The 24,496-nt window shown below is 36.0% G+C and overlaps 1 protein-coding gene across 2 annotated transcripts in view; it reads left to right on the forward strand.

Annotated features, from left to right (window-relative positions):
- Positions 1-24,496, forward strand: part of LOC136030563 (netrin-1-like) — a 178,063-nt gene that overhangs the window by 121,288 nt on the left and 32,279 nt on the right. Inside the window, exon 5 of one of the 2 annotated variants that reach the window (XM_065709624.1) lies at positions 22,519-22,590. In XM_065709624.1, the coding sequence (XP_065565696.1) occupies positions 22,519-22,590 (72 nt within the window). The remainder of the gene's footprint in view (positions 1-22,518; positions 22,591-24,496) is intronic. The other variant, XM_065709625.1, reaches the window with a different exon arrangement.

Consider the following 24,496-nt stretch of genomic DNA (forward strand, 5'->3'; position numbering starts at 1 on the left):
TCTAGTGTCATTGGGGGGGGCAGTTGGGAGAGGGGACCGAAAATCTTAGGAAATACTTAAAGCGGAGAGATCAGGATGAAACTGGATGGGAATAATAAAAAACAAGTCCAAGATACGGGACTGATATGACCAGACCGATCCGCTGTCTTTGGTGGAGTTGGGGGAGGGGGGGGGTGATTCGGAAAAATGAAGTATTCTTAACTTACGGACGGGTGATTAGATCTTAATGAAATTTATATTTAAAAGGATCTTGTGCTTTAAAGCTCTTATTTTAGATTCCGGCCAGATCCTGTAACATTGGAGAGAGTTTGAGGAGGAAACCGGAATTCTTGGAAAACGTGAAAATTGCGGAATTTATCTTACGAATAGGTGATCGGATCTTAATGAAACTTGATAAAGCATCTTATGTCTCAGATGCTCCATTTTCGACTCGACTTGATCCGGGGACATGGGGGGTTGGAAGAGGGAAACAGAAATCGTGGAAAACGCTTAAAGTGGAAGAGATTGGGATGAAACTTGATGGGAAGAATAAGCACAAGTTCTAAATACGTAATTGACATAATTGGAATGGATCCGTTCACTTTGGAGGAGCTGGGGGGGTGTTAATGTGGTAAAATTAGAAAATTGAGTTATTTTAAATTAAGAACGGGTGACCGGATCTTAATGAACTTTGATGTTTAGAAGGAATTCATGTCTCAGAGCTCTTATTTCAAATCTCCACCAGATCTGTTTACACTGGGGGGAACTGGAGGGGGATATCGAAAATCTTGGAAAACGCTTAAAGTGGAAGAATCTGGATGAAGCCTTGTGGATAGAATAATCAAATGTCGTAGATACGTGATTGACGTAACCGTACTGGATTTGCTCTCTTTGGGGGAGTTAGGGGAAGGGTTCAGCGAGTTTGGTGCTTCTGGACGTGCTAGGACGATGAAAATTGGTAGGCTTGTCAGGGAGCTGCACAATTTGACTTGATAAAGTCGTTTTCTCAGATTCGACCATCTGGGGGCAAAAGGGAGAGGAAAAATTAGAAAAAATTAGGTATTTATAACTTACGAGTGGGTGATCGGATCTTAATGAATTTTGATATTTAGAAGGACATCGTGACTCAGAGCTCTTATTTTAAATCCTGACCGGCATTAAGCCTCTTATTTTCCTTTTTAAATCAATCTATTGCTTCATAGAATTTTGTTAGAGATCATACCATATGATCTCTTAGCTCTTAGCTCTTCTCGCCTCGTCACAAGTGCCATATGAGCTCTTAGCTCTTGTTGTTTTTGTGTATAGTTTTTGTTTTTGTGCTTAGTTTTTATGGCAGTTGGTATTAACCAAGTGACATATAGCAATCGCAAATTCTGTCAGTCTGTCTGTCGGGCCCAGTTTTGCTACTTTAGGCACTTCCAGGTAAGCTAGGAAGATCAAATTTTGCAGGTGTATCATGGACCGGGCCATATTAAATTAGAAATAGTCGTTTTCCCGAATTGACTATCTGTGGGGGGGGGGGGGCAGGCTAATTCGGAAAAAATAGAAAAAATGAAGTATTTTTAATTTACGAACGGTTGATCAAATCTTAATGAAGTTTGATGTTTGGAAGGATATTGTGTCTCAAAGCTCTTATTTTGAATCCCGACCGGATCTGGTGACATTGGGGGGAGTTGGGAGGGGGAAACCTAAAATCTTGGAAAACACTTAGAGTGGAGGGATCGGGATGAAACTTGGTGGGAAAAATAAGCACAAGTCCTAGAAACATGATTGACATAACCAGAGCAGATCTTTTCTCTCTGGGGTAGTTGAGGGGGGGGGGGTTAATTCTGAAAAATTAGAAAAAAAGAGGTATTTTTAACTTACGAACAGGTGATCGGATCTTAATGAAATTTGATATTTAGAAGGATATCGTATCTTAAAACTTTCATTTTAAATCCCGACCGGATTTGGTTTCTTTGGGGGGAGTTTGAGGGGGACCTGCAATCATGGAAAACGCTTAGAGTGGAGGGAGCGAGATGAAACTTGGTGGGAAAAATAAGCCGAATTCTTAGGTACGTGATTGATATAATTGGAAAGGATCCCCTCTATTTGGGGGAATTTGGGGGGGGGGAGGTTAATTCTGAAAATTAGAAAAAAAATGACGTGATCGGATCTTCGGATCTTCATGAAACTTGATCTGATCTTCATGAAACTTCATATTTAGAAGCACCTCGTAACTCAGATCTCTTATTTTGAATCTCAACCGGATCCAGTGTCATTGGGGGGGCAGTTGGGAGAGGGGACCGAAAATCTTAGGAAATACTTAAAGCGGAGAGATCAGGATGAAACTGAATGGGAATAATAAAAACAAGTCCAAGATACGTGACTGACATGACCAGACTGGATCCGCTGTCTTTGGTGGAGTTGGGGGAGGGGGGGGGGTAATTCGGAAAAATGAAGTATTCTTAACTTACGGACGGGTGATTAGATCTTAATGAAATTTATATTTAAAAGGATCTTGTGCTTTAAAGCTCTTATTTTAGATTCCGGCCAGATCCTGTAACATTGGAGAGAGTTTGAGGAGGAAACCGGAATTCTTGGAAAACGTGAAAATTGCGGAATTTATCTTACGAATAGGTGATCGGATCTTAATGAAACTTGATCTATAAAAGCATCTTATGTCTCAGATGCTCCATTTTCGACTCGACTTGATCCGGGGACATGGGGGGTTGGAAGAGGGAAACAGAAATCGTGGAAAACGCTTAAAGTGGAGAGATTGGGATGAAACTTGATGGGAAGAATAAGCACAAGTTCTAAATACGTGATTGACATAATCGGAATGGATCCGTTCACTTTGGAGGTGCTGGGGGGTGTTAATGTGGTAAAATTAGAAAAATTGAGTTATTTTAAATTAAGAACGGGTGACCGGATCTTAATGAACTTTGATGTTTAGAAGGAATTCATGTCTCAGAGCTCTTATTTCAAATCTCGACCAGATCTGTTTACACTGGGGGGAGTTGGAGGGGGATATCGAAAATCTTGGAAAACGCTTAAAGTGGAAGAATCTGGATGAAGCCTTGTGGATAGAATAATCAAATGTCGTAGATACGTGATTGACGTAACCGTACTGGATTTGCTCTCTTTGGGGGAGTTAGGGGAAGGGTTCAGCGAGTTTGGTGCTTCTGGACGTGCTAGGACGATGAAAATTGGTAGGCGTGTCAGGGAGCTGCACAAATTGACTTGATAAAGTCGTTTCCCCAGATTCGACCATCTGGGGGGGGGGGGCTAAAGGGAGAGGAAAAACCAGAAAAAATGAGATATTTATAACTTACGAGTGGGTGATCAGATCTTAATGAATTTTAATATTTAGAAGGACATCGTGACTCAGAGCTCTTATTTTAAAACTCGACCGGCATTAAGCCTCTGATCTTTCTTTTAAATCAATCTATTGATTCTTAGAATTTTGTTAGAGCTCATACGATATGATTCTGGCCTCGTCACAAGTGCCATATGAGCTGTTAGCTCTTGTTGTGTATAGTTTTTGTTTTAGTGTAGAATGTTTGTGTATAGTTTTTGTTTCTGTGTATAGTTTTTGTTTTGTGTGAATAGTTTTTGTTTTTGTGTATATCGTTAGTGTATACGGTGTCAAACAGTTCATGGTAACGAACTGTAGTAAGGAGCGACCCGGCTCAATAGTAATCAAAACTCTAAAAAATGGAATTTTAATACCAATAGATATATCAAAAGGATCGCATTTTAATGCTGAGTTTAAATATATGAGTTTCATCAAGATTAGTTATACGCGTCAAAAGTTACGAGCCTGTGAAGATTTGCCTCATTTTAGAAAATAGGGGGAAATACCCCATAAAAGTCATACGATCTTAACAAAAATCACACCATCAGATTCAGCATATCATAGAACCCTACTGTAGAAGTTTCAAGCTCCTATCTACAAAAATGTGGAATTTTGTATTTTTTGCCAGAAGGCAGATCACGGATGCTTGTTTATTTGTTTGTTGTTTTTTTTCCCAGGGGTAATCGTACCGACCCAGTTTTCCTAGAATGTTGCAAGAGGGCTCATTCTAACGGAAATGAAAAGTTCTAGTGCCCTTTTTAAGTGACCAAAAAATTGGAGGGCACCTAGGCCCCCTCCCACGCTAATTATTTTCCCAAAGTCAACGGATCAAAATTCTGAGACAGCCATTTTATTCAGCGTAGTCGAAAAACCTTATAACTATGTCTTTGGGGACGACTTACTCCCCCACAGTCCCCGTGGGAGGGGCTACAAGTTACAAACTTTGACCAGTGCTTACATATAGCAATGGTTATTGGGAAGTGTATAGGCGTTTTCAGTAGGATTTTTTGGTTGGGGGAGGGATTGAGAATAGGGGGATATGCTGGGGGAACTTTCCATCGAGTAATTTGTCATGGTGGAAGAAAATTTCCATGAAGGGAGCGCAGGATTTTCTAGTATTATTAAAAAAAAAACGAAAAAATAAATATGAAAAAAATATTTTCAGCTGGAAGTAAAGAGCAGCATTAAAACTTAAAACAAACAGAAATTATTACCCATATGAGGGGCTCACCTCCTCCTAATACCCCGCTCTTTACGCTAAAGTATTTTTAGTAATTTCAACTATTTATTCTACAGCTTTTGTGATTCAGGGGTCATTCTTAATGAATTGGGACAAAATTTAAGCTTTAGTGTAAAGAGCGAGGTACTGACGAGGTACGAGGTACGAGGTACGAGAGGCAAACCCCCTCATATATGTAATAAAAACATGAGAATACAAAACTTCTTTACGTAAGCTAATTTATAAGTTACGTATATCTTTTACTAAAAAAAAGATTCGTAAAAAATTAAAAGTTCTAGTTGCCTTTATCTTAATTAACCAAAAAATCGGAGGGCAACCTCCCCCGCTCTTTTTTCTCAAAATCATTCGATCAAAATTATGAGAAAGGCATTTAGCGAAAAAAAAAATAAATATGCAAATTTCGTTTTAATTATTCCTCTGCGGAGAGCCAAAATCAAAACATGCATTGATTGAAAAACGTTCAGAAATTAATAAAAAAACAAGTTTTTTTAACTGAAAGTAAGGAGCAAAATTAAAACTTAAAACGAACAGAAATTACTTCGTGCATGAAAGGGGCTGCTTCCTCACCAACGCCCCGCTCTTTACGCTAAAGTTTTTTACTGTTTTAAAAAGAAGAGTTGATAGAAAGAGTCAAACTTTAGCGTAAAGAGCGGGGCGTTGGTGAGGAAGCAGCCCCTTTCATATACGAAGTAATTTCTGTTCGTTTTAAGTTTTAATTTTGCTCCTTACTTTCAGTTAAAAAAACTTGTTATTTTTTATTTAATGGTATGGAAGAACCATTTTCTGTAAGGATAACTCCACATTTTCTTCACTGCAAAATTTTAATTTAGTTTTATTTTGAGTTGCGTGTCATAATTTTGAAAGTCATCCTCTAGCCCCCCCCCCATTATATTTTGAAAGCCATATTTCTTGGGAATCCTCATTGAAATAAAAACATATTAGAAAAACAACCAAGTTGCCCACCTCCTACTAAATTATAAAATATAGATTTTGACCCCATTCCCGTTTTTGTGATTTGATGCCCCAAGTCCACATACTCGATTTGATGCCCTGAGTTCACATACACAACATAATAGTTCACCATTCTTCCATACACTTTTGAGTATAGCAATGAACTAATTTCGTATGCTCAGTTATACCATCTATAATTTCCAAATCTTCTTAAAGATCAGCACCTATTCAATTTTGTAAGGTCTGTACGAAAAAGCCTGAATTAACTTGAACATTACTTACAATGTTTCGGCAATGCTTTTGAATGCCCAACATGGACTTAATTAACTATTATCTCTGAAAGAAGAGTATCATATGCTTCATAATAATGCTGTACTTCGTAATTGGAAGATATGAAAATTAATCTTTAAGAGGGATATTTAGCGTGGCATTCAACAGTTTCTATTATTGTGATGTGGAACTGTTTCGAATTAGACATGTTTTAATTTTAAACATAACTGTTAGGGCTAGATTTAAGTTGGGTTGCACAAGTTGACATGTCTTAGTACTTGTAAAAGTAATTCATAGTCTCTTTACCTTGGTTTGAGGAATAAGTGTCTTCGATGAGAGTTAATCAATTTGTTGAAATAAGAAAAGAAATTATCATCAGCTATTATCAGAAATTATAAGTAAGACTGTGTGACCTAACAAAACAGCAGGAAATGGCAAAATTGCAATAAATTCGTCTATGTAGATGTTGAAAGTGCCATGGACAGTCAATAATAAGTATGAATTAATGTTTAAATTAACTAAGTGGAGATTTGCACAACCCAAGGCCGTATCCAAGGGGTTAGGGGTTCCCCCCCCCTGAAAGGCTTGTGTGAATCGTAAAAATGTAACAAAAAATTGATATAAACAAATTTTTTATGCGTTTTTGGTTTTTTCTTTGTAGCCCATCCCCTGAAAAAAATCCTTGTGTAAAACACTCCCCGAAAAAAATCCTGGATGTGGCCCAGTAACAACCATTTATGTTTTAAAAATTAAGAAAACTCAGAAATTACAATTTTAGTGAAAAATAGCTAAACATGTTGTCTCCAAATGCAGTGTTTGGTACCAAATCAAACAGTACGTGGTAACGAACTGTAGTAAGTAGCGATCCGGCTCAATAGTAAACGAAACTCTAAAAAAAAGGAATATTGATACTAATAGATAAATCAAAAGAATCAGATTTTTATGCTAATTTTAAATATATAAGTTTCATCAAATTTAGTTTTACTCATCAAAAGTTACGAGCCTGAGAAAATTTGCCTTATTTTGGTAAATCGGAGGAAACACACCCTAAAAGTCATAGAATCTTACCGATCACGGGTGCATGTTTATTTGTTTGTTTGTTTCTTTTGTTTTTTCCCGGGGGTGATCGTGTCGACCAAGTGGTCCTAGAATGTCGCGAGAGGACTCATTATAACGGAAATTAAAAATTCTAGTGCCCTTTACAAGTAACCGAAAATATTGGAGGGCACTAAGGCCCCCTCCCACACCCATTTTCCCCAAAGTTAACGAATCAGAATTTTGAGATAGACATTTTGTTCAGCATAGTCAAAAACCTAATAACTATGTCTTTGGGGCTGACCTTCTCCCCCAGAGTCCCCGGGGGAGGGGCTGCAAGTTACAAATTTTGACCATTTTTTACATACAATAATGGTTACTGGGAAGTTTACAGACGTTTTAAGGGGGATTTTTTGGTTGGGGGTCGAGGGGAGGGGGATATGTGGGAGGATCTTCCCTTAGGGGAATTTGTCGCTGGGAAAGAGAAATTACATGAAGGAGTCGCAGGATTTTCTAGCATTATTAAAAAATAACACAATGAAAAAAAATTATGAAAATCTTTCAATTGAAAGTAAAGAGCTGCATTAAAGCTTAAAACGAACAGAGACTATTGCGCATATGAGGGGTTTATCTCCTCCTAAATACCTCGCTCATTACGCTAAAGTATTTTTAGTAATTTCAACTGTTTATTCTATGACCTTTGTGATTCAGGGGTCATTCTTAAAGAATTGGGACAAAATTAAAGCTTTAATGTAAAGAGCGAGGTATTACCAAGGGGGCAAACCCCTTCATATACATAATAAAATGTTATGTATATTATAATATATTATAAATAATAAAACGTTCGTTACGTAAGTTAATTCGTAAGTTACGTATATTTTTTTCTAATAAAACATTCGTTAAAAATTAAAAGTTCTAGTTGCCTTTTTAAGTAACTGAAAAATTGCAGGGCAACTAGGCCTCCTCCTGCACCCCTTTTTCTCTAAGTCGTCCGATCAAAACTAAGAGAAAGCCATTTAGCAAAAAAATTAATACGCAAGTTTTGTCTTAATTATTCATGTGCAAAGAGCCAAAATGAAACATGCATTAATTCAAAAACGTTCAGAAATTAAATAAAAAATAACAAGTTTTTTAACTGAAAGTAAGGAGCGACATTAAAACTTAAAACGAACAGAAATGACTCCGCGTATGAAAGGGGTTGTTCCCTCCTCAACGTCCCGCTCTTTACGCTAAAGTTTGACTCTTTCTCTCAATTCTACTTTATAAAACAGTAAACAACTTTAGCATAAAGAGCGGGGCGTTGAGGAGGGAACAACCCCTTTCATACGCGGAGTCATTTCTGTTCGTTTTAAGTTCTAATGTCGCTCCTTACTTTCAGTTAAAAAATGGAGAAAAAGAATCACGGGTGAAAACTCAGCAAAAAGAGCAAAAAATTTATGGCACCTACCAGCTTAATCAATCAATTTATTCAATGAATAGATTCATAACGAAAAACACTTCAGCATAGTGTCCCCTGTAAGACTCTATGGCAAGAAAGAAAGAGGGAAGACACAAAAATGAAACAAAGTGTATCTAATAGCTCCACATGTGGTCTTAGTAGAAAAAATTCACCCTGAAATCCTAAATTCTCTGAAATTTCTGGGCACTTTTTATTCAGATTATAAAATCTGTCAAACCTATAGGAGTTACACCTACGAGCCGACTCAGGAATTGTTTTTTTATAATGTGACATGCTATTAAGGGTCTTAAACCAGATCTTACGCCCGAGGTAAAAAAAAGAATAGGGTCTCGTGTATGTTTTGGAGTGATAGGGAGAGTCATTAGAAACAAAAAGAGGAGTATCTAAAGGAGTTTTTATTTAAAGCTAGAAACAAATGTCCACAAAAAGTTATTATATCTATTTCACTTGAATAGAGGGCAAAGAAAGTCTTTAGAGAAGATAGTTTAATGAAAACTTATTTTAAATAAATATTGGCTTTTGTTTAAAATCTAATTTTATCACATGTCTTATCAGTTCAGGAAAATATAACCAACTCTTTATACAGCGGCACCTATAGGGTTGTAAATTTGTGTTTAATGTTTCTTTCACACTATTTTCACACCATGAAGCCTTTTAAATTAGGATTACTTAAGATTTAATCTTACATTATTTAACCTTACGTAGGGAGTGCCAAGTAGAATCGAGCTTTACACAAAATTTTTCATTTAGCAAGTTCATGTTTCGTCGTGGTAAGTTGACATAGTGACAACACAACCGGATTTCTGGGTGGGTGATTAATAAATTTTGAAAAAAAATTATTAAAATTTTCTAGAAAGTTTTTCACTCTTGATTAGAGCTTGAACCGTCTTTATTCCTCATTTTTAATTTTTTAATAAATTGCTTGTAATGATTTCAAACTATAATTGGGATTATTTTATGAGTACTTACGTCAGCCTAGTGGGGAAGGACTTCGTTAGGTGTCAAAGGGTATACCTTACGTAACGTAACTAAATACTCAGAATAGAAAATTAAGTACGAAATTTGAAAAAAAAAAAACAACAAAAAAACACTCGTTGGTGACATACCCGAAATACACTGTACACATTAACAGCTAACAAAAAGAATTCTGATTTAGAAAAAAAGAGATGCACGCTATGTAAGAAATTTGACCCAGAATATTTTAAACATTTAGTGTCAGGGCATATTTAGACTGGTCATACCATTTGGTTTTATTTAAAATGACAATTCAGTTTCGAAGAATATTGAATTAAAAAGAGGGGGATACACATAAAAACTTTAAAAAGTGTGTCGAAAATTTGTTTATATGTATTTTGTTATATTCTACGAGTCGGAAAAACATATTGAAAGAAGGGATTCAACCCCTCCCCGGACACGGCCTTGTTGATATGTTTTTCAAGTCTTCTGTTTGTATTTGAAAACAGACTGTGAACATATGAAGAAAATATCTAACATACTAGCTAAAGAGCTAATCGAAGGACGGGCATAAAGGAAACGTGACTTGTGCTGTTGTGAGAACTGGAGGAAATTTTTCCCTTTTCCTCACTTACAGATCCTTTAAGTCTGCTCTGAGGGTATTTGTACAAAAAGGCAATAATGAATGGTATGACCGTACAGAGAAACATAGCGTTTGCTTGTAAAAAAAGTATGTGACTCAAAACTTTTCATTTTTTATTGGGTTAACATTTCATACAAAAGAGCCAATCAGCGTTTTGTTCTTTTTTCTGGCTTAAGGCTTAATACAAAAGAATCAATTAGGTTTTAAGGGGTTTGTACTGTTTAAAATTTCATGCAAAAGAACCAGTCAGGTTTTTTTGTTTTTATTGCCTTGAATTTTGCGCAAAACAACCAAACAGGCCTTGTGTTCCTTTTGCAGGTTTAAAATTTCCTGGCAAAGAATAACTAAGTTTTTTTCTGGATTAGAATTTCATACAAAGGAACCAATCAGTTTTCGCGTCTTTTACTGGCTTAGAATTTCACGCAAAAGAACCAATCTGGCATTTTATACTTTTTAGTCGCTTAAAATTTCATGCAAAAGAACCAATCAGGTTTTTCGTTCTTTTGATGCAAATACAGCGATTAGCAAGAATGAAGTCTGCGTTAAAAGGCTTATCGAGCGGTGTGTTAGTTTTTTACCAAGCGAAGTAATAAATAAACTGTAAGTGAAGACGGAATCACTTGTGCCAGTCTTCAAGACGAAAGGAAGTGAAGCAGAACATAAAAACGATCGTGGCATAACTCTGCTCTCGATACCGGCAAACCCTTCGTTATGCTGATCGTCAAGCGGGCTACAAAAAAACCCTATCCCCTTCGTCACAACCAGAAAGCTGGTTTCATGCCGGGTCGGTCCACTACTGAGCAAATCTATATAATTAGACAGTTGGTAGAGAAAACTCTGGAATATAAAAGAAAGGCATACATCGCCTTCGTCGATTTTCGATCCGCTTTCAACACTGTCGACAGACAGTCACTGTGGCTGATACTTCAATGTGCTGGTGTGCCTAAGAAAATTGTCAATTTGTTCAAAGAGCTCTACAATAAGACCAAAAGTTCTGTCATTGTATATGGGCTGCTCTCATCACGTTTTCAAATTAGAAACGGTGTTCAGCAAGGCTGCGCTGCTGCTCCCGAACTGTTCAACTGTGTCATGGACTATATTCTCAACAGAACACTGCCGGCGTATCTGTTTCGGATCGATTTTGCTGGAATCTTATTTCAGTAATATACAGCGTTCGGGATAAAAAGCTAGTGGCGTGAATGTGTAATCTCAACCAGAGTCGACCCAGCTCTAAAATGGTACCTGGAGAAATCTAGGGAAGGTAAACAGGAAGGGTTTGCGAAAGCATTGGATGGATTACTACCAACTCCCTATTACACTTCCAGTCCCGGTAGGGGCTTTAAAGTCCAATGCCGTATTCTTTACCTTTTTGTAGGAAGGTAATCCCCCTTTTACGTAGATCATATGCTGGTTTATTATCTTGAACTATAATCTCCAACTTATATTAACAAATTAATAAAATATTTGCATCAGTAAAACAGAGTTCAGTGTAATTTTAGACAATCTTTTCTTTAGTAATAACATTTCTATTGTTATGCTCACTTGTTGTAGTGAAAATTTGAATGCAGCTGTGCTACCCTCTACCAAACTTGGTATCTCCGTATTTCTTGTTCCGAAAAAAATAAAAAAAAATAGTAATTTTATTGTTCTTGGAACAGAAGCAGTATACAAAGATGCAAAACTATGTTGATGTGTTTTCTGAAGTCTGTCTTCTTTCCGTACTTTCTATGTCTATTTGGACGTAATTTGGGATGTTTTTTTCGATATGTTTTTTTTTCGATAGGTTTCCCAAAGTTCGTCTTCTTTCCGTATTTTCCTTCTCTGTTTGGACATAAATTCTGGGTGTTTTTTTTTGTCCAATATGATTTTTTCCAATGTGTTTTCCGAAGTCTGTCTTCTTTCCGTATTTTCCCTCTCTATTTGGGCGTAAATTCTGGGTGTTTTTTTTTTCAATATGTTTTTTTCGGTATGTTTTCTGAAGTCCGTCCTCTTTCCATATTTTACCTCTCCATTTGGACGTAAATTCTGGATGTTTTTCTTTTCGATATGTTTTTTTACGATGCATTTTCCCAAGTCTTTTGTTAGTAACACACCCTAACAAGCAACGCTTTTGGTGTGCTACCGATTGATTTTGTCTGTGTTATTTCCTTTGGTTAATAAATTAATACTACTATACTACTACTTTCTCTCTCTATTTGGACGTAAATTATAAGTGTTTTTTCCGATATGTTTTCTGAAGTCCATCTTCTTTCCGTATTTTCCCTCTCTATTTGGACGTAAATTCTGGTTTGTTTTTTTTTTTTTTTTTGATATATTTTCTAAAGTCCATCTTCATTCTGTATTTTCCCTCTCTATTTGGACGTACAATCTGGGTGGGTTTTTTTTTCCAATATGTTTCTTTTCGATATGTTTCCAAAGTCCGTCTTCTTTCCGTATTTTCCCTCTCTATTTGGACGTAAATTCTGGGTGTTTTTTTCGATACATCTTTTTTCGGTATGTTTTCTGAAGTCCGTCTTCTTTCCATATTTTACCTCTCTATTTGGACGTGAATTCTGGATGTTTTTCTTTTCGACATGTTTTTTTTCTGATACATTTTCCCAAGTCCGCCTTCTTTCCGTATTTTCCCTCTCTATATGGACATAAATTCTGGATGTGTTTTTTTCGATATGTTTTCGTTCGCTATGTTTTCTGATGTTCTTTCCATATTTTCTCTCTCTATTTGGACGTAAATTTTGGGTGTTTTTTTTTCCGATATGTTTTCTGAAGTCCGTCTTCTTTCCGTACTTTCTCTCTATTTGGACGTAATTTGGGATGTTTTTTTATCGATATGTTTTTTTCCGACATGTTTTCTGAAGTCCATCTTTTTTCCGTATTTTCCCTCTCTATTTGAACCTAAATTCTTGGGGTTTTTTTTCGATATATTTTCTAAAGTCCGTCTTCTTTCTATATTTTCCCTCTCTATTTGGAAGTACAATCTGGGTGGTTTTTTTTTCAATATGGTTTTTTTCCGATATGTTTTCCAAAGTTTGTCTTCTTTCCGTATTTTCCCTCTCTATTTGGACATAAATTCTGGATGTTTTTTTTTGTCCAATATGGTTTTTTCCAATGTTTTTTTAAGTCTGTCTTCTTTCCGTATTTTTCCTCTCTATTTGGACGTAAATTCTGGGTGTTTTTTTTCGATGCGTTTTTTTTTTTTCAGTACCTTTTCTGAAGTCCGTCTTCTTTCCATATTTTACCTCTCTATTTGGATGTAAATTCTGGATATTTTATTTTCGATATGTTTTTTTTTATGCATTTTTCTAAGTCCGCCTTCTTTCCGTATTTCCCCTCTCTATTTGGACGTAAATTTTGGGTCTTTTTTTCGATATGTTTTTGTTTGGTATGTTTTCTGATGTTCTTTCCATATTTTCTCTCTCTAATTGGACGCAAATTATGGGTGTTTTTTTCGATATATTTTTTTTCGGATGTGTTTTACGAAGTCCTTCTTCTTTCCGTATTCCCCCCCTATTTGGACGTAAATTGTGGGCGTTTTTTCCGGTATAGTTTTATTTCAGTATGTTTTCGGAAGTTCTTTCCGTATTTTTCCTCTCTATTTGGACGTAAATTCTGGATGTTTTTTATTCCGATAAGTTTTTCGAACTCCATCTTCTATTCATATTTTCCCTCTCTATTTCGACGTAAATTCTGGTTTTTTTTTTTAGCATGTCTGTACTAACTTGGGGAGGGGGTTGAAATCCATTTTATTAGTTCTATAAATACTAGGACGTATCTAAAAAAGACAAGTGTAACAGATAGAAACATTATTACTTCACCATTAGAACCGCCGAGGGGGCAACCGCTTTCAGAAATCACTTGCACTGGGTGGCCCGTGACAAGCATGGGGGAAACTGTGCCAAGCATTGTGGAACTGTGCGGCACACGTGGAGCTCTGAGACTTACACCAGGTGATGGAAAGTGGGTGATCCCTCAAGAGTTGTCGTGTCGAGATTAGGGGGGGGGGTTCCATTGCTAAAATAAGATGTTTTTGTAGAAACTAGGTTTTGCCTGAGGACTCTGATCTATTTAGTTGTTCATATACCCGTTAGATGAAAACTTTTTGCTTATAAAACATTTTTTCTTGCAAAATCGACCTTATGATTATATTTAATTTAAGTGAGCCCTTAGGATTTCCGATGCACACAATAGGTAAAAAAACAAATCAGTAGCTAACCATAATTCAACTCTAGGATGTTCGTTGTGACCTAAAAGCCATAAATTGTACGCCCAGAACGGACCCCTCACTACTACCCTCGGGAGAAATTCATTAGCAGTATTTAAGGCGGAACATTTACAAAAAAAAAAATAATCTGACATACAGTTGCTAAGATTTCTATTTAATTATAACCATTGAAAAGGACTTTATTTTATTCCAATTAGTATCAAATGATTGCTCATAAATGCTGGCTGTCTTTTAATTATAAGATCGCAAGTTCTTCGCTCGTATAAAGATGATTAGCCGCCAAGACTTAAATGTTGTCTAAAATTTTCTCCTTCATTTAAATACTTATTTATTAGCGGGTTATGCTAAAGTGTCCAGAATTGCCAAATAAGATGCATTTGGGCAACTTCAGCACTATGTTAGGTGGTTATCTATACAATTCTTCCAAATAGCTCATTCCCAAAGTGTTTCTTTTTTCAATTGCACGTATTCTCGCTTGAAAATGGGGTTTACGGTTCATTTTTGTTTTAATTTATTAATTTCTTTTACTGTGCTATTTTATTTACCAAACAGCTGATAGCAACAGTGGCGTCTAGTGTAGCCCATACCTATCTGCAATTTGGGGAAAAGCGTAACTCAAAAAACACTTCTTTTCTTTTAACACGCGCAAATTTTTTCGGAAAATCGCAGGCAAGATGTAGGAAACCGTAACCACTCTTGAGTTATTTTATGGAAGATGGGTTTTAGTCCGTTTGCCTACTGTTACACTTCTATTGTTGCTACGATGAAGGAAAGAATAATTGACAGATTATAGCATACAAAATATCAACAGTTCGCATTCCATTTAATTCCTAAACGCGTTTTCTCGATTTCGTTGGAAAGTTTGAACGCATGCGCATTTGGGTTTTTCCGCGAAATTTTTTTTGAATATCGTCCTCCATCCGTGAAGTCGCTGTGGTTTTCCGCAAAACGCAGTACGTGGGAACTGAAGACAAGAACAGCGTACGGTAGGCTACTTGCATATTGGGCCTATACCGACCACACCTAAGGATTGAAGTTAGGTTAGTCATAATGGAATATAGTATAATATGGCGAAAACATGATATTTCATTAACAAAATTATGGGAGCTACAGATTAAAATTATGGAAAGCAGGCCGCTAAGAACGCTTCATATTAAATACCTAACCTAACCAACTCTACATATTTATTATGTAGTTAAAATATATTGGCATAGTAGTTTATCTCGCTCAGGCCAAACTGATTATCTCTGAGTGCACACAGAAAAACCGGTTTGCAACAGATCAAGAACGAAGTGGGGTCTGCATAATGCGTAAGTAATATAAACAGTTTAAGATGGCTAGGCCAAGTTTCACATACGAAGAATTGTAGGCTGTCAAAAATTGTTCCTTTTCGCAATCCACCTGGGTTTAATCGGAAAAGCAGATATTCTTTGAGGGGAATGGGTTGAAGTCATAAGAAAAGAATTGTAGAAAGCGGAATTCCCTAAATAAGAACAAAGAATAGAGCTTTGTATCGAGGGGGATAGAGAAGGAGTGTGCGTAGCTGTGTATACCATAGATGGCCCGATAATATAACAATTTGTTTATACTAGCAGTAGGTCTAAAATTCCGACTCAGAGGCTATTGTTTGTCTGAGTTTATTAAAACCAAATTGAACTCTGTCTATTGAAAATACTGCTGGAGAATTTAGAAGTTTTTTTCGTTTTATACTCTAAGTATCTTCAAAATATTAAATAATCTTTAATTATTTGAACTAAATTTTAAAGTGTGCTAGTTCTTATTGCATTTTATGGTTTATAAAATTTTGTTTATTGAGTTAAAATTTCCCAAGCTATTATGTTTTACAGCTATAGATTGGATTATCAACTAACTCTAAAACTCAGTTGAAGTTATCAGATCCTAAATGACCTTTACAATTCTTCCATGTGACCGAGCTTTGTAAAAGACACATGATAATGTTATAAAGTAGTTATTATACTCCTCATGGTCATATCATAGAATTTTATTTGCTGGGCACATTTGCACTGGTGTAACTAGGGGATACCAACTATGACTGGGAACATCTCAGTACCTTCATTTCAAAGACTAGCAGACACGAAATTATGAAAAGATCTGCAGACTATTAAGGATTGCTGTTCTTCGTCTTCTTCTCATAAGTATTGCAATATTTATGGATTTTTGTATTCATAAATTTCTGAAAAAAAAAATAAAATGAAATTTCCAGAACCCTGTAATCTACATTATGAAGACGTTACACATGCCCTTCGTATTTTGGCCACATTTTATACATAAAAACATGTATAATGAAATGGTTTTACACATGGTCAAAAATCCGGTATTTGTTATGTGACTTAAACTCTTTTCATATGGATTTTTATTGGTCAAGTAAGAACAGAGCTTTCAGTGACATACATCAACTTTCTGGACAAAAATCAACCTTAATACCAGTACATAGCCAAGCTCCACTGTATCCCGAGCGCCACGTTTCGCTGCACAGTTCTTCTACACGTGGTAAAAATTTCGCAACGTTTGGCACCACCAGGTGGCGCGTGAATCCTTAGTACCTGATCTCGTGACGTATATGACCCCTCAAATAGGTCGCTCTTTCTTTAGAAAAACATAAAATACACTCATCAGGAGAAATTTTTTCAGATTTCTGAAAAAATTTGCGTCCCATTTTATAGTTGTCTGCACCGCCATTAAAAGCTCTATGGCTACTTGGCAAATCAAGAAAACGACTTTGCTTGAACTTTAACTTTACATGCACAGGTTCAAGGACTTTTTTTCTGCCTAAATTTTGACAAACGAAAAGTCCATTAATCTATCAAAACGTTAGATTCGGATTTTAGTTTTTAGCCAATACAGATTTGGACCACAACGATACAGTAAGCACGTAGTTACCAATAACAGGGGGAAAAGCTAATACAAAAAAAGCACTTCAGAACATGTAATGACAAGTTTTGCAGGGAACATTGATGAAAATCTAAAGTTTAAAAGTCAGCGAAGATAGTTTGCAAGAAATTAGTCGAATAGTAATTATAGTTATGTCAGTGAAAACTTTGCAATACAAAATATACCACACCAGTTTCAACCCATAGGAATATTTATAATGGAGCCCAACATCATGTCTAGGAGAGTGTTACTAAATTTGAACCCCTCCCCTTCCCCGAAATTTTTGTCCGACTCGTAAAAACATATAACAAAATTAAATACATTCTTGATGCCTTTCTTAAGGGTAGGGACTGTAAAGTTCAATGCCGTATTCTTTACCTTTTTGTAGGAAGATAATCCACGTTTTACTTAGATCACGAGTTTAAAAGTCAGCAAATATAGTTTGCGAGAAAGAATAGTTTGCGTCGAATAGTGGTTATAGTTATGTCAGCGTGAAAACTTCGTAATACAAAACACACCACGCCAGTTTCAACCCATAGAAATATTTACAATGGAACCCAAGGTCATGTCTAGGAGATTTTTACTGAATTTGAACCTCTCCCCCTCCTCGAAATTTTTGTGCGACTCATAAAAACGTTCCAAAAATAAATTTATACACATTCTTGATGCCTTTCCTAAATTTTCTTCGTAACCCGCCTCTCCCCCAAAAACATAACCCCCTGGACAAAAAACCTGGACTTGCCCTTGATGGAAACTATTGATCAGGTAGTGATTCCCTTTAATTTACCCAAACTGGAAATACGACTTATATCGATTTTTCCTTTTTGTCTTTGTCACCCAGCCGTCTAGGGTCAAACGAAAAGCAGATCATCCCCAAACGGGGTGGAAGGATGTCGTAAGGAAAGATTTAAGAGAAACAGGAACTTTTTGGAAGGCCGTATAGAGGGAGACTTTGAATAGATTGGGATGGAGGAGGATCGTGCGCAGCTGTGTTGGTCTCAGGTGGCTTGATGCTGTAGTGAGTTGTTAGTAGTAGTAGTAGACACGTTTACCCAAGGAATCCTGACCGGGATGCGAGGAAATTACAACATTGCAAACAATTAACTAATGATGTATCTTAAATATGTAAAGCGGTACTTTAAACAACATAGTTTTAGCCCCTTGAAAGGGTTGCAATATCATGTTACTATATTCAGTGGGTGGTGGACCCAGAAAGAGGTTTAGCGGGAGAAGTAGAGAGCCGAGAAAGAGGTTGAGAGGTTTAGCCTGCGCATTAATTTTTATGCTACTTTCACCTCTCTGGACTCTATGAAATTAAAAATTTTAAATATATCAGAAATCAACAGTTCTATATCATGATATTATATAAAGTGTTAGCGTCAGTCTGTATTATACGCAGTATTTTTTTTAATATATCTTTTCTATATGCCAACTAAACAAACTTTACAATTCTAGATGATGGGTTTTTGCTGTCTTGGAAAATAGATGCACTGAAAGAATGAAACTGTCAAGGATGAATTTAGAGCCGAAATTGTAACCTGAAAATCTTTTTACAATTCCTATCTCATCTCAGTTCACATTTCTAAGGCTTAGAAAATTGCTTATAGACAGGTCTCAACCTTAGAATAAATATGTTTTTCTTGATTTTGGTACTCTAATATTCTACTCTTCTTTTACTCTTGATTATGAAACACCATTCCAATGATTTGATTGAAATTTTAATCAATTTTAGACTTTTTTTTTTCAAATTTGAAGTACGTTACTTCTACGTCTTTAAATCCGATAGTCAGGATCAATTCCAGGACTTTTTTAAGAAGGGGGGGGGGGCTACAAAAACGTTCAAAAGCGCTTCAATATTTTTTATACTCATTTCTGTTATGCCTTTACGAATCTAACAGAGATTTCAGGGTGCTCAAACCCCCTGGCCCCCTCCCCATTCCTGGGTTCCTTATAGTTTGGGCTTTAGCAAAGTTCTGAGGGCTGAAACATTTTCTTTTGGCCGAATTTGTGCAGTAGATCAAAAGTTAGTGTCGTTAGGGGGGGGGGTAGAGAACATTCAAATATTTTTGCTGAACACAATTTAGACTCTGAAAACACTCCTAAACGTTTCATTCATCTAACTCAACTACTTTCTAATATAAAAAAAGCCACTAATCCAGAATGTTACCAAATAAATAGTTAATAATGCCGTTTATGAAAGGTTCTAGATTACACAGTATGATCCTAGATTACATTGTAATTCAATATTCTAGATTACATCATACGATCTCATAACTTTTTGCAGTGGAAGGGAAGGTTAACATAGCTAAAGAAAATAATAATAATCATTGGTAAGAAGCAATAGGTGAGTTGATTTGAGGCATAGACTCACCACTCCTAAATACCTCCCATCAAGTCACTTGTTATTCTCAGCGAAGATTATACCTTATCGCTTGGTATACCGGTTAGCAAATCAGAAGAAACACAAATTCCGCAGCCAAAGTAGCTATTCACTTGTCATCTATTACTAACCTACCTCCCTTCTTGTATCGACTTTTTTGGTATATCGGCTCTAGCATAATAAAAAGATTATAATTTGCATAAGTCGTCCGAAAAAGACAGTATTAATTTGCAGTATCAGCAGGCTATTCATTGAGGGAATTTCAATCAAGTTCAAGAACTTTTCACCTATTCACACCTACGCTAATATCTTATCTGCATTTTTATAGAATTAATTTTGTAGTTGTTTTTTCATCAGAAAGTCCTTGCATTGGAATGGTTATATTTTAGGTAGGTTTCTGCCACAGCTTAGATATACAATGCAGTTATAAAAACTCCAGTCTTGCCCATGAAAAGCTTTTGGTACAGAGCTCTGAACTTGGGGCCTCCTAGATTGCACTACAACACAATAGGCGGCTGCTTCCATATGAAAGGGGCTGCTTCCTCACCAACGCCCCGCTCTTTACGCTAAATTTTGACTCTTTCGCTCAACTCTTCTTTTTAAAACTAAAAGCGTAAAAGTTTTTTAAAGTAAAAAACTTTAGCGTAAAGAGCGGGGCGTTGGTGAGGAAGTAGCCCCTTTCATATACGAAGTAATTTCTGTTCGTTTTAAGTTTTAATGTCGCTCCTTACTTTCAATTAAAAAAACTATTTTTTTTAATTTAATTTCTGAACGTTTTTGAACCAATGCATGTTTTGATTTTGGCTCTCCGCAAAAACGTAATTTGCATATTTATTTTTTTGGCTAAATGGCTTTCTCATAATTTTGATCGAATGATTTTGAGAAAAAAGAGCGGGGGAGGAAGCCTAGTTGCCCTTCGAGTTTTTGGTTAATTCAAAAGGCAACTAGAACTTTTAATTTTTTACGAATCTTTTTATTAGTAAAAGATATACGTAACTTATAAATTAGCTTACGCAAAGAAGTTTTGTATTCTCATGTTTTTATTACATATTTGAGGGGGGTTCGCCCCCTCGTCAGTACCTCGCTCTTTACACTAAAGCTTAAATTTTGTCCTGATTCATTAAAAATGACCTCTGAATCACAAAAGCCGTAGAATAAATAGTTGAAATTACTAAAAATACTTTAGCGTATAGAGCGGGGTATTAGGAGGAGGTAAGCCCCTCATTTGGGTAATAATTTCTGTTCGTTTAAAGTTTTAATGCTGCTCCTTACTTTCAGCTGAAAAAAACTTTTTCATATTTATTTTTTTAATTGTTTTTTTTTTAATAATGCTAGTAAATCCCGCGCTCCCTTTATGGAAATTTTCTTCCACCATGACAAATTCCTCGATGGAAAGCTCCCCCAGCCTATCCCCCTCTTCTCAACCCCTCCCCCAACCAAAAAATCCTCCTGAAAACGCCTGTGCACTTCCCAATAACCATTACTACATGTAAGCACTGGTCAAAGTTTGTAACTTGTAGCCCCTCCCACTGGGACTGTGGGGGAGTAATTTGTCCCCAAAGACATAGTTATAAGGTTTTTCGACTACGCTAAATAAAATGGCTATCTCAGAATTTTGATCCGTTGACCTTGGGAAAATGCTTAGCGTGGGAGGGGGCCTAGGTATCCTCCAATTTTTTGGTCACTTAAAAATGGCACTAGAACTTTTCATTTCCGTTAGAATGAGCCCTCTCGCAACATTCTGGGACAACTGGGTCGATACGATCCCTGGGAAAAAAAAACAAAAAAACAAATAAACACGCATCCGTGATCTGCCTTCTGGCAAAAAATACAAAATTCCACATTTTTGTAGATATGAGCTTGAAACTCCTACAGTAGGGTTCTCTGATACGCTGAATCTGATGGTTTGATTTTCGTTAAGATTCTATTACTTTTAGGGGGTGTTTCCCTCTATCTTCTAAAATAACGCAAATTTTCTCAGGCTCGTAACTTTCGATGAGTAAGACTAAACTTGATGAAACTAATATATTTAAAATCAGCATTAAAATGCAATTCTTTTGATGTAGCTATTGGTATCAAAATTCTATTTTTTAGAATTTTGGTTACTATTGAGCCTGGTTGCTCCTTACCACAGTTCGTTACCACGAACTGTTTGATACCTATGCGGAAAGGCTCTGGAAATGACTCTTTTAAGAGTGAAGATGTATAAACATCTCCTAGGTGAATTGGTTTGAACATCTTGGAACCAGAAAGAAAATATAATAAAAATATACCAGTTGTCTTATTAACCTTTTTGAAAGATGCATTTCTTATAAGATTATTTTCATTTCCAATTTAAATAAGAAAAAAAATTAAGAAACTGAATAAGTTTCTAATTTGAACATTAATCGTCTACGAAACAACAGACCGTTGACCGCCATCCTAGAAGCTTTAAGAGTCTTTGTTCCTACTTCAGCGGTTGTCCGTCTATGGAAAGAATCTCCCTTCTCTGATACATTTACATTCAAATTCTTCTTTAGGTTAGGTTCAATTCTTTGTTTTTACGATTGCAGCTTTTGGAAATTTTCTGACTGTATCTATCTGGAACAATAAACTCAATAACCCAGACAATACAATAAATTATTCCATTATATCAGCGGTACCGAGTCTCGATATCCAGAGTTACTAGGCTAATTGGAAAGTTCACGATAATGTCTTTTTTTTGGGAGGGGGGGGGCTTCAGGAAAATAATAAAACTAACTTTAATTTTGGGAACAGAAACGTGGGTACGATTTTGTTTGGTAGGGGGATAATTTGAAAAAGACTACCCGAAATAGGTTTTTTGTATAAAATAGATGAAATCATGAGACAAATTGCCAAAAACAAACGTGAGATGTCTCGGGGAATGGGAGATAGGCCCGTAGCCCCATCTTCATACATGCTTGCTTTTGTTTTGAAATCACTGTATACCGTTTTATTAACTCTTTTCTATTAGTCACGAAACTTTTATGCTAAACCAGCTCAATTGAGCTTAACCAGTGAAATGGAAAAAAGTGTAAAGATGTAGTTTTGGAACTTGAGCCGAACAATCCCCGCAACATTTCTCTTGCCAAAAAAGAATTCGTATTCAGTATTTTGTTATATATTCCTAAGCTTATCCTTCCTTTTTTTCATTTTTAGCAGAAGGTTGTGGACATTGTTCGATTGCCAGCCGAAGACTGAATTTAAAGAAGTATTGCAAACGTGATTACGGTAAGCTTTTATTCATTCACATTAGAATCTTCCAGATTGTCCGCATTGTGAACCAGCTTGAGGCCTTACATGTTCTTAAAAAACTGTACATTTTTGCTAATGCATTTTTATTTATTGGATTAAACTCTTCAAGACTTTCAGCATTGCGAACCACTTTGAGGCCTGACATTTTCATAAAAATTTTCAAATTTTTGCTAATTTATTTTTGTTCATCAGATTAAGCTCTTCCAGATTTTTAGAATTGCGAACCACCTTACGGCCCTACATGTTCTTAAGAAATTGCACATTTTTTGCTAATGTACTTAATTCATCAGATTAAACTCTTCAAGACTCTCAGCATTGCGAACCACTTTGAGTCCTTACATTTTCTTAAAAAATTGCCCATTTTTGCTAACGCACTTTTATTCGTCAGATTAAACTCTTCAGGACTTTCAGCATTGCGAACCAGTTTGAGGCCTTACATTTTCATGAAAATTTTCAAATTTTTGCTAATTCACTTTTGTTCATCAGGTTAAGTTCTTCCAGATTTTTAGCATTGCGAACTACCTTACGGCCCTACATGTTCTTAAAAAATTGCATATTTTTTGCTAATGTACTTTTATTCATCAGATTAAACTCTTCAAGACTTTGAATATTGCAAACCACTTTGAGACCTTACATTTTCTTAAAAAATTTGCAGATTTTTTGTTAATTCACTTTTGTTCATCGGATTAAGCTCTTCCAGATTTTCAGCATTGCGAACCACCTTACGGCCTTACATTTTCTTAAAAAATTGCACATTTTTTGCTAATGCACTTTTATTCATCAGATTGAATTCCTCAGGACTTTTTGCATTGTGAAACACTTTGAGGCCTTAAATTTTCTTTAAAAAATGTACATTTTTGCTAGTGCACTTTTATTCGTCAGATTAAACTCTTCAGGACTTTCAGCATTGCGAACCACCTTACGGCCCTACATGTTCTTAAACAATTGCACATTTTTCGCTATTGTACTTTTATTCATCATATTAAACTCTTCAGGACTTTCAGCATTGCGAACCACCTTACGGCCCTACATGTTCTTAAAAAATTGCATACTTTTTGCTAATGTACTTTTATTCATCATATTAAACTCTTCAGGACTTTCAGCATTGCGAACCACTCTGAGGCCTTACATACTCTTAAAAAAGCACATTTTTTGCTAATGCACATTTATTTATCAGAGCTGCTATTTATCTAAGCTCCTACAGAGTTTCGCCTTTGCAAACCCGGGGGGGTCTTGTATAGTCTTAAAAAACGAGTCATGAAAAGGGGGTCTTCCTGAATTATATTTGCTTTAAATTTCCGGTATTCTCAAAATATATTTCGGATAAATACCCCCCCCCCCTCTCACGTGAAGAAGCTTCGTGAATCAGATGCTACAGTATTTACGGGAAGAGTCTTAAACCTACTAATGCTGTTTTAAATACACGGTTAATACCCATACAGCAGGTATTATCTTTGTGATTTACTTGCTGTATAATTAAGGTTAGTTTTTTTCAAGCGTTATTTGGGCGTTAGTACTAACGAGACGACTTTGACAGATTAAGTTTCAGGCGCTACCTTTGCATAGAAGTATTCCTAAACACTAATTAGTTTTTAAAACAACATACGCATTTTAAAATGCCCACACTTTAGGCTTTACATGTTGTAATTTGAAGCCTGACTTATCTACAGAACGTGTAAATATATGTAGCAAAAGTTGTTTCTTAGAACGACTTTAGAACATCTCCGCTGGAATATTTTAAGTAAGAAACAAGCGGTTAACTAATGTGTTAAGGCATATCCAGGATTTTGTTGGGGGTGGGGATACAAGAAAACTCTAAAAACACATCAAAAATTTGTTTGTGTACTTTTGTTACATTTTTGTGAGTCTGGCAAAAATATGG

Source organism: Artemia franciscana, chromosome 8, assembly GCF_032884065.1.
Source record: "Artemia franciscana chromosome 8, ASM3288406v1, whole genome shotgun sequence".
Taxonomy (NCBI): domain Eukaryota; kingdom Metazoa; phylum Arthropoda; class Branchiopoda; order Anostraca; family Artemiidae; genus Artemia; species Artemia franciscana.